Raw genomic sequence first — 11,843 nt, forward strand, 5'->3', positions numbered from 1 at the left:
TTAAAAATAGAGCTCATATCAAAAAAACAGTATTTCCCAGATAAGTCAGAAACTGACCTTTATTCAGATATCCACAAAACTATAAGGTTAAGATAAAAACTAGAAATACATAGATATATATAGATATACATACAGCTCCAAATGGGAAATCTCAATATTATAAAGATGCCCATTTTTTCCATTCTAATCAAAATGCCAAAAGAGCAGGCTGTTGTTCAGCTGGTTGCTTTTATACTTGGTTAAAGTGACTGAAGTTGATAGGGATAGGGGAGGGCAGAAAAGAATAGCAAAGAAGTTAGAAAAATAAAGTACTGAAACAAGACTAGACTTATTCTGTATACTAAACCGAGTCTTAAAGTTAGAATAAGTAAAACAATGTGGCACTGACACAAAGGGAGAGAGGAGGGTGCCCCTGAGGGACTGGAGCCAGCAGAAGTAAAAAGAAACAATGAAGAGATGATGACCTAGGCCAATGTAGGGTAGGACGCTAAGGAAATTTCCTTCGGCAAAAAAGTATGTTCTCATTCACTGAGAAAGAAAAAAAAAAAAAGAGATAAAGCTTAATCCTAGTCTTTTAAAAGACTATATAAAACAAAGAGAGGGGCACCTGGGTGGCTCAGTAGTTCAATGTCTGCCTTTGGCTCAGGTCAGGATCCTGGGGTCCTGGGATTAAATCCTGCTTCTCCCTCTGCCTACGTCCCTGCCTCTCTGTCTCTCTCCTGAATAAATGAATAAAATCTTAAAAAAATAAAAAATAACAAAAAAAAAAAAAAAAACAAAGAGAGAACCTTACCTAATGTATGCAATTAAAAAAACAAAAACAAAAAAACAAAAAACCCCCACCAGGCGCAGAGGCAGTGGGGGAAATCTCAGGATAGAATGGGGACTGTGACAAAACCATTTAACTGGATTACAAATGGATGACACTTTAGAAGATGGTTTCATCATGACTAGAAATAGTAAGGCTAAAGACAAAAGGTGTACAAGTACACTGCAGGCTAGTCAGTAAAGTTGTTTTGCATAGGGAAAAAGATTAACAATTCTGAAACCACTATATATGTACAGTAAGATTGAACAAATGAATGTATGGTTGACAGTGACGGTCTCACCTTTGGGAAGAGAGGTTACAAAGAAGTAAAGGAAGAAGGCTAGAATGAACCACATGGTACTGGATTAGAATCCAGACATCCGTTTATGAACTTGTGTTTAGCTATAATACAGATACAGATGGATACAGAAATACTTATTTATAAGTATGTGTATATACATGGGTTAATATATTTCCTAACTCTGCTAAAAGGGCTTAAAAGTAAAGACATGCCAGGAGCCAGGAGCACACTCAGTGCCCAGATCTTGGTTTTGAGTACCATTCTCCAACAAAAGGAACCAGGGCTCCTAAGAAAATAGCTGATTCTACAGTTGTCACACAGAATATACAAAATGAGCCTGGAGCATCTTCCAGGTCCAGCAAGTTAAAAAAGGTGCTTAAAAAACAAAACGGGGGGGGTAGGGGTGGGGGGACCTGGGTGGCTCAGTTTAAGCATCTGCCTTCAGCTCAGGTCATGATCTTGAAGTCCCAGGATCGAGCCCTATGCTAGGTTCCCTGCTCAGTGGAGAATCTCCTTTTCCCTCTCCTGCCCCTCCCCTGGCTCCTTCTCTCTCTCTCTCTCTCTCTCTCTCTCTCTCTCTCTCTCGTGCACTCTTTCTCTCAAATAAATAAAAGCTTAAAAATATAAGGCCCTGTCAAGGAAACACAAGAGCCAATCTGGAAAGGTACTCAATGACAAAAACTAGAACTGAGCAACAAAATAAATAACATCATTTGGATTATAACTCAATATATAAAATTAATACATAGGAGTCCTAGAAAATATAAATGATTGAATAAATAAAGAGAGGAGATACTCTAAATACCAAAAAAATTCCAAATAATTTATGTAGATACTCCCCACTCAAGGAAGGGAGAAAAAAACAAAAAGGAAGGGAGCTTAATTCCCACCTGAGTGAGGGCCACCCTTAGCAATTTGTGTACACACCTATGTTAGGAAAGAAAAAAAAACAAAAAACAAAAAACACCTGTGCAATTATCTATGAAATAAAGAAAAGGCACTTCTCACTCAGGATAAAAAAATAGTGAAGTCAGTCAACTACTAAATTGAGATCTTAGGGCAGCCCTGGTGGCTCAGCGGTTTAGCGCTGCCTTCGGCCCAGGGCATGATCCTGGAGACCCGGGATCGAGTCCCGCGTCGGGCTCCCTACATGGAGCCTGATTCTCCCTCTGCCTGTGACTCTGCCTCTCTCTCTGTCTCTCTCTGATGAATAAAGTCCTTTTTTAAAAAGAAATAATAATAATAAAATAAATTGAGATCTTAAAAGATTTTACCTATCAAAAAAAAATACATTTAAATAGCTAACTCTAAAACCACTGGATCAGGAAAGTAACCTGGTTTAACAAACACAGTAGATTTAGAGTTAGAAGATTTGGGCTGTAATCCTGGCTCCACCAAATCTACTTTGGATTACCCTTTGGGTAAATTACTCAAACTCTCTGAAGCATAGGTTTCTTAACAGTAAAACCAAGATAAAACAGCTGGCCTAAACCCTTAAAGGAGTTCAACAGAATTACAGCATTTTATACTGTCACAATTGTCGCAAATTTGGGAAAGTCTCCAGAACATTATTTTTTTAAGTTCTATTTATTTGAGAGAGAGAATAAGTGGGCACACATGGGGGAGGGGCAGAAAGACAGGGAGAGAGACTCTCAAGAAGACTCAACATTGAGCACAGAATCCAACTTAGGGCTCAATCTACAACCCTAGGATCAAGACCCTAGCCAAAACCAAGAGTCTTATGCTTAACTGACTGTGCCACCCAGGTGCCCTCCAAAACATCATTTTAAGAAAGCTGTCAGGACCCAATATAAATTGGTTTTGGAAATTCCAATAATAAACTGCCCTTCTTAACTGATACGTAGGGACCAAAGGGACCTTACCTATCTTGAACTAGACTATCAACCACCACCCTCTCAATCTCTTCCTTTCCTTATAAATTCTTAGGAAAATGGCTCATAACACTATTTTTAATGCCTTCACTTCTACTTGCTTTTCACTGGAAGGCAAAGCAGTTTCTGCTTCTATTCTAATTATTGAAAAAATTTTTAATTTTATTTATTTATTCATGAGAGACACACACACAGAGAGAGAGAGAGAGAGAGAGAGAGAGGCAAAGACACAGGCAGAGGGAGAAGCAGGCCCCATGCAGGGAGCCCAACGTGGGACTCGGTCCAGGGTCTCCAGGATCACACATTGGACTGAAGGCAGCGCTAAACCACTGAGCAACCTGGGCTGCCCTAATTATTGAAATTTTAAATGTAAAGGCATTAAAGACTTCATAATGGACAAACCCATAATGGGCAGGCACTTCAGTTCCTTTATGACAACTTGCAAGTTCTTCCTTGGCTGCACTTTCAGATTTTAAAGATTCTATTTATTTAGTTGAGAGAGAGAGAACAGATGCAAAGGCCAGGGCCAAGGGGCGGAGGGGAGAGGGGGCAGTGATGAAGGAAAAGCTGACTCCTGGATGAGCAGGTATCCCAACTCGGGGCATGATCCCAGGACCCTGGGATCATGACCTGAGCTGAAGGCAGAAGCTTAACCAACAGCCACCCAGGCGCCCCTGAAATGTTGGAATATTTCTAATCTTACAGATGAAGAAAATGAAGCACCAAGAGATTAAAAGACCTGTCCAAGACCACACTAATTTAGTGGCAGGGTCAGCAGAACCCAGGTCCATCTGAACACAACTCTTAATTCTATGTTACACTGCCTATTTACCAAATGATCTTCAGCATCTGTTATCATGCCCAGTATGACAGCATATTTTCTGAACAGGAACTTTAAAAAAGTACTATGAATTAGTTCATATATTTGCCAAATAAAAATATTTGTTGGTGATATGCTACAATTAACTACAAAATTTTAAATGACCTTTAATTAGTAAGTGGTTTAATACTGAATGGCATGATTAATGCCATTTTTTTTTTAGCTGGCATACATAATTTATTCCAAAGCTATCTTAACATGATCTAAATGCCTAAAGATAGTGTCAGCAAATTTTTAGAGGTCATCTCAGTCATAAACACAAATGCCATCTTAAAATATTAGCAACTCAAATAAATATTAACAACTAGTTCCAAAATACATAGGGATACCTCATGACCTAACTGGGTTATTCCAAGAACACATTATTTAATATAAGAACTTAACTAAATCACTACATAAACAGGTTATCAGATGAGAAATCATATTATGGCAATCAACAGAAAAAGAAATTAAAAATTTCAAAATCTGTACAGAAGGAAATAAACAGAGCCAATAAGAAGTAAATGGACTCCTTTGGCAGAAATTGATAGATAATTTCAAACTGAATGGGAAATAGGAAATGTAGACAGTGATGCCACCCCTTGCTATTATAACTCAGTATATATAGACTACGCTTCCTTGCCCTAATGCAACTCTCTGTAAGTCAGTGAATACAAACCTAGCCTATGGTTTTGCTGCAGATGTATTTATATACAAGATTATTTATTGAAACTTATTTTTATAATACACCATTCTATAAAAATTAGCCAACTTGATTTTCACTGAAGAGCACTATTGTCTTCTAAAATGAAAAGATACTTAAAATCTCCGTACCTATTATATAAACTTTCAATACAGGAAAGAAGACAAGCAAATTTGTTATTTATATTAATACTTTAAATAGAAAGTTAAAGCAAAAAACATATACATGCATATTAAATTTTTAAGTAACCCATACCACAGTTGCATGCTCTTCTCCAACTTGAATGAGAAAACCATGTATGATTGTTGGGCTAGATTCTGGGTATAAACTGAAGAGAAGGTAAAGCAAATTCTTTCTAAATATCTAAGAGGTTTCCAATTGTTTTATGTAGGACTGAGCATTTTTGTAACTTTAGTACACTAATAAAAAGCATGTTTTAAGAATCTCTGGCAGTTCACTAATACTAAATGAAATTCAAGGAAATAGAAATTATGTAATAAGAGACACTTTTATGTATACTAGCAGAGCTATAAAGGACAAGAGAATTATGAACTAAATAAAATACAGATATAATAAGTAGTAAGGGATGTTATACAGGTATAACAAGTAACAGAAATGTCGAACTTGCTTTGGAAACTTTTAAGATTAACCCATAATTGTGAGTTGACTGGTACAGATATAAAGATGACACTGTCACCAATAAGCAAAAGAGATCTCACTTCAGTTCTCCAGACTAAAAATTTTTGCACTTCATTATCATTTTAAAATATATCCTCATGTGTAGCTGTATGCTAGCTAGACCTTTTACAAAATAGCTACCATTCCTCACTGGTCAATGTTCCTGAACTTGAATCATCCAAGTAAGTTTAAACTGTTTTTAAAAGGCAGGGGATCTGAATAAAGTATGGACTTTAGTTAATTTACAAAAGGGGAGATGGGCCAGAAGAACATATAAAACATTTTTTAAAGTAACCAATAGGCTAAGGTAGCCTTTCTGCCTCATTCTAGTCTTTTTCTAGTTAATGAATCAAATAATCAGATCTAATAGAATTTTGGACATTAGCTCCAACTATAGAGAACAACCAAACTCATGGAAGACTAAAATCAAAAATGTTACCACCTCCTAAAACAAGACATATAGCTGCTTCCTAGTCTCTGCACACCCTACTTCCTAATCCTTGTGTACACACTACATGTAAACCAGATTTATTTCAGTTTATTTATTCCAGTTTTATAAGTTTATTTATTATTTATTCCAATTTATTTCCTAACAGTGAACTCTAATAAAAATACAGAGAGAAAATTGTAGTTGACCATTTGTATCAATTGTAGTTGACCATTTGTATCATCGTTGATACATATACATATACATACATAGTTATTAACTGTGTGGCTATTTTGTTCTCCAAAAACATCAAGCCTAAAAAAGTCTGTCATTAAAAATAAAGGTGATACTTAAAATTTCTAACAGAAAACACAGATGACTTGAATAGCCAATTCAAACACATTTAGTCAAAAGCATGCCTAAGTTTATTCTGCAGCTATAGGGAAAAAAAACTGTAACATAAACAATATTGTTCTGACATGGGAAGAAATAACAGTATATTGGGAATGACCTTTTTGACTAGAATATTTAAATTCATTCCTTTATCAGTAGAAATAGACCGGGAACTCAAAGCTATAGAACTAACTTCAAACAAAGTCTGAAAACACTATCAAAGTTTTTAAAATTTGAGGCATAAAGTCTATTTTTCTAGTATCTCTGAATAGTCAACTATAACGGACTCTAGTAGAACATCTGCCTATCAGTCATAACCAACTTCCTGTATTATGATTTGGGGAATTTAGCCTTGCTATCTCTCATCCCTTAAAACAAAGCAAATAAAAATATATGCTATAAAAACAGAAGGATTATTTCCTTTCCCATCCATGAAGCCATGAGTTAGTTCTGATGAACTATGGCACCAGAAGTCTAAATTCTGAGTAGCTCTACCTGTGATTACAAGTACACAGGGGAAGAGGAATCGGAATTCCCATGATCAATGAAAAGTGAATGGTTCACTGAGCATTACAACAGTGTTGCATTCAACCTCAGTTTAAATAAACTAAATGCTAAAAATGTTTACTTTGATTAAATGCTGGAAGGATGACATAGTGGAAAAAAAAGTGGGCTTCAGAATCAGAGAAATGGGTTCTAGTTTATTATATAATCTTTGGACAAATCCGCTTCTCTGACACTTGGTAAGCTTCTCACCAATAAATGAGGATAACAATACCTCAAGAGCAATTTGGTACGTGTTAAATAATGTAAATCAAGGATCTAATACAATGACTATTACAAAGCAGTGCTCAAACACCATTATCCCCTCAACCTCAGAATCTCTCATTTAGTCTCTTTCACTGAGTCCTTCTCTCAATAGTGAGCTCACAAATATACTACTGGCCCTCAGAAAGGGGGGGGGGGAGCCCAAATTTATAGCTTTGGTTTACAGCACTGGTTGATTTCTGCAATGTAAATATTCTCACTTGACTGATCTCCGGTTATAAGCACAAAGTCAACTGAACACAGAGTTGGAAAGAGATGCACATGGCTACTCTCTGTCCCATTACCCTTTTACTCCCTCCACAACACTTTTACAATCTGAAATTATCTCGTTTAATGTTTAGGTATTGTCTGTCTCCCCCGACAGGAATATAAGCACCATAAAGGCAGGGACCTAGTCTATCCTGTTCTCTACCATGACCTCAAATGGAAAAAAAAAAAAAAAGACTAATTCAAGCAAAGCATGAATACCCACAATTCCAAGAACACTGTTCCTTTTGTTTGGAAAAGGAAAAAAGAATAAACATGACCAGTAACTACCAAATGCTTAATTAAAAGAGCTCACTCAGACAATAAAAATGGGCCAGGCACAGCAAGTTACACATAAAGGACAACATTTATAGATGTCCATCTGGTACAACAAACTTATATAACTGAAGGCAAGCAATCTTACCATTCTTAATAACGCATAGACAGTTCTTTTATGGTCAAAGAAAAGGAATACAAATACTACTGTTAATAAATCCTACATGATGATTTTTTTATGTTTTATTGATCCAGCTTGTAGGCCCAGCCTCCCATACCCTGAATTTACTTTACCTGCATGAATTAACATCCGTAAACATTCTACAGAGTTGTGATAAGCTGCTTCATGAATTGGCATCCATCCCCTGTTATCAGCAACATCAACGCTACGTCCCTTTTTGAGCAGTTTTCTTAAGACTTTAACATTGCCTTCCCTGGCAGCAAGTCCAACCGTGGAGCATGTGTCAGAGTAAGCCTCTGTAAAATCCATTCTTTTGACCAGTCTACAAAACAAGGCAGAAAGAAAACACTATAGACAATAAAACAACACTGTACTCCTAAAGATTAGCAGATCGAAGCAGGCCTATCTTGCATCTGTCACAGGACTGCTAAGGAAAAGCCTAAGGTGGAGAAAGCGACCTGTCATGCCACAGCCTCTGCTGGAGTCTAAACCAGAAATGTCTCTGGGGAACTGGGATTCCTTGGAATGTTATTAAAGATATCAAGAGGGCAGCCCCGGTGGCTCAGCTGTTTAGTGCTGCCTTCAACCCAGGGCCTGATCCTGGAGACCCGGAATCGAATCCCACGTCTGGCTCCCTGAATGGAGCCTGCTTCTCCCTCTGCCGGTGTCTCTGCCTCTCTCTCTCTCATGCTCTGTGTGTCTCATGAATAAATAAATAAAATCTCAAACCAAAAAAAAAAAAAAAAAAAGATACCAAGAGTTTTAAGTGTTCTATCATTCCACTTTTAGAAATGTCCGAGCAGCAATTTCCTGCAGTCTTCTACACCTGTTCATATTCCGCCGAATTGCATCCACTGGAATTCCGTGGATGAAGGAGCTAAACACCTCCAGTTAATCCCCAAGATGTAGTCTTTTATATACAGATGGCCATTTAACTAACAGCAATGCTCAGCCTCAAGAATTAAGTTGCAGTCCACTCCAGGGAAAAGCTAAATCCAAAGCTAGGAAAGGAATGAACAAAGGAAAAGAACAAAGATAAGAAATAACTGTAGTTTTTCTGCTGGTCCTTTCCAAAAGAGGCTTACATATTCATGTTTTCTTTCCTTGATGAAAATGTCCCACTGATGGAATATTTTGAATACACTGAAACAAATAAGAGCATCATAAAAAGACGAGTCCAGCTTTCCTACACCAGCCTGGAAATTTCTTGACAGCATTAGTGCCTCTTCCTCATCATCTCCCTCCAAAGGTCATTTCATGTTCCCCCAGTACAGTTCTCAGCAGATGATTCTCACAAAGACAGCTTCTTGTTAATCATACTGTATGAGGCTAAGGTTCAGGATTCTCAGGGAAAGGGTCATCTCCCAAGGGGCAGTGCCTCTTAATAACACTCCTCTTCCAGTCTTTCTTAGTTTTTCTAATGATATAAGGAGGTAGTTCAGGAAATGTCAACATGTCTAGTCCAATACAGGTGAAAAACTTTCTACAACCCCATTCTAAATAATCTATACAGAAAATGAAGGTTTAGGGCAGCCTGGGTGGCTCAACGGTTTAGCGCCACCTTCAGCCCAGGGCCTGATCCTGGAGTCCCGGGATGGAGTCCCATGTCAGGCTCCTTGCATGGTGCCTGCTTCTCCCTCTGCCTGTGTCTGTGCCCCCCGCCCCCCCCGTCTCACAAATAAATAAATAAATAAAATCTTTATTAAAAAAATGAAGGTTTAAAAGGAGAAATTAAAAGAAAGCACAAAGCAGGGCGCCCAGGTGGCTCAGTCAGTTAAGCATCTGCCTTTGGCTCACTCAGTTCATGATCCCAGGATCCTGGGATCAAGCCTCGCATCAGGTTCCTATCTTGGCAGGGAGCCTGATTCTTCTCCCTCTGCTACTCCTCTTGCCTGTACTTTCTCTCTCGGCCTCTCTGTGTCAAATAAATGAATAAAATCTTAAAAAGAAAAAGCACACAGCATTTCTTGTAAGAAATTTAAATTTATCCATTGTCACATTTAAATATAAAGCTATAACTGCGGAAGTTGATTCTATAGTCAGCCTAAAAGCTAACATTAGCTACCGTTAATCTGATTGGATCAAATGGTCCGTTACTAGAAAAGTGAAGATATTTGTTACAGAATATCTAATTATGCAGTTGACAGTTATTTACTATGCACCAACAGCTGATCAGTAAAGTGGCAGATATAAAGATGATATAGATTTATGGACAGCCTCACAGAAATGATAAATACATGTTAATCAAAACAGAAGGAAGAAAGTACTCCAAGACAAGTAGAGATAAAGAGCCATGGCTGGTCAAAAAAGGAAGAAACCACCTCAGCTAGTGAGGGATGTGAACTGGCCCTTCAATACAGGATCTGACAATGAGAAAAAGGGCAGAGAAGCATTCCTAGGCCAAAGGAGAAACACAACCAACACTATGTAAATGAATAAGCAAGGGTGAATAGGGACAGTGACTAAGGGGAAAATTACTTTACTTTGGAAGGAGGATTAATTAGCTAAACAAAGAACAGGAGGAAAAGGAGCTTACAGAGGCAGCTAAAGGCCAAACTGTGGAGGATGAATGCTAGGCTACACTTTGTTGAAAGATGCTAACTTCCAGCTAAAGCTATTACATCCAAGTTTCACAAAAAAGAAGAGACCACGTTTTACGGGAATTTACAGCATATTCACCTAACACAAGAAAAAATTGTTCCTATGTAAGAAAAACATATGCACGCGCACACACAGAGACAAGAATACCCCTCCAAAGACCTTAAAAAACAGTATTCTAGTAAAAACAAGTATGAATCCCTTTCCAATTGTGGCTTTTCTCAGTTACAAATACTGTTAATGGATCTAGATTAACGAAAATAACCTGAAAAAAAAAATATTGGAACTGGGTAATATCTTTGAGATTCTTAAGGGAAGGAGAAGCCAAAAGAAATATACTATAGCAGAATCACTCCCCTCCACCCTTAATGCCAGCCAACTTGTTAACATGCATCAACTATATGCAAGATCTCCTATAAAATCCTTCCCACGTTCTTTTTTTTTTTTTTTTAATTTATGATAGTCATCACAGAGAGAGAGAGAGGCAGAGACACAGGCAGAGGGAGAAGCAGGCTCCATGCACCGGGAGCCCGACGTGGGACTCGATCCAGGGTCTCCAGGATCGCGCCCTGGGCCAAAGGCAGGCGCCAAACCGCTGCGCCACCCAGGGATCCCCATCCTTCCCACGTTCTTGACTAAAAATGAGTACGAGGTCAAACAACCAAATGTGATGTATAAATCTGAAATGGATCCTGGATGGTGAAAAGTATTAAAAATATCAGCCTCAAGAAAATAAATAAAAATAAATAAATGAAAATATCAGCCTCAAAAAGCAACTGTGAGACAATTAATGAAATCTAAATATGTAATAGATGTCATTTTGTTAATTTTCTTAGATGTGATAACGGCATTCTTTAAGTACTTGGCACTAAAAAGTAACAGCTGCTACTTACTTCTAATGTTTTAGATTAAAAAGTACAGAGATGGGGGGAACGTAACTGGCTAAACGTCAGAGCGGATCCAGGTGGAGAGCACAGGAACCATTACTATACTGGATCAATCGATTTTTCTGTATGTCTGAAAGTTTTCGAGAAGGTTCGGAGTAGGTGGAAGCCAACCATCCTGGGCAATGTGAAACCTGAACTTGGAAAATACACGAAAAGACCTTTATTTTTTATGCTAAGTTTTTTCTTTCTAACAGTTTCCTTCTGGTTTCTTAGGAGCCCGAATAATGCTCTTTGTGTCTGGGTGCTCTGAAACCGTGTTCTGCCGCTGAGGACCACCACCCGGACATCCACCCCGGGAGAGCCAGGGCCGGCTGCAGCTCCCGTCTGCGCCCCCAGCGCGGCGGCGCGGGTCCGGGGGCGCCTCGCACACGACCCCGCCGCCCGCCGCCCGCCGCCCGCGACACGTCTCGAGGACCCCGCCAGGGGCTGGCGCTTCTCCCCAGAGGGACGCGCCACACCCCAAACTGGATACGACGGCAGGTCCGACGCCTCACCCCCAAGGCCGGCGCAGGAGACACAGACTTCACCTCCTCTTTTCCGAATGAGCCCTCACGGCCCTCACGCGGACGAGGCCGTTTTGCGTGTGAACGTCAGTGCGAGCTGCACGGGGCGCTTCCGCGGCGGCGAGCCACCTGGGGAAACCGCGTCACGCGAAGGCAGGCGCGCACGGGCGGGGGCGGGGGGCAAGCCGAGGGCGGCACCGGCG

The 11,843-nt window shown here is 39.3% G+C and overlaps 1 protein-coding gene across 4 annotated transcripts in view; it reads right to left on the reverse strand.

Annotated features, from left to right (window-relative positions):
- ASB3 (ankyrin repeat and SOCS box containing 3) overlaps positions 1-11,843 on the reverse strand; it is a 108,101-nt gene that overhangs the window by 67,887 nt on the left and 28,371 nt on the right. The window contains exons 1-2 of one of the 4 annotated variants that reach the window (XM_041754489.1): positions 11,665-11,802; positions 7,706-7,914 (exon numbers count right to left, since the gene is read on the reverse strand). In XM_041754489.1, coding sequence (XP_041610423.1) covers positions 7,706-7,901 — 196 coding nt within the window. In that variant the 5' untranslated portion in view covers positions 7,902-7,914; positions 11,665-11,802. Of the gene's footprint in view, positions 1-7,705; positions 7,915-11,083; positions 11,241-11,631; positions 11,803-11,843 lie in introns of those variants that run through there. The other 3 variants (XM_041754487.1, XM_041754490.1, XM_041754488.1) reach the window with 3 other exon arrangements.

Source organism: Vulpes lagopus, chromosome 5 (assembly GCF_018345385.1).
Source record: "Vulpes lagopus strain Blue_001 chromosome 5, ASM1834538v1, whole genome shotgun sequence".
Lineage (NCBI taxonomy): Eukaryota > Metazoa > Chordata > Mammalia > Carnivora > Canidae > Vulpes > Vulpes lagopus.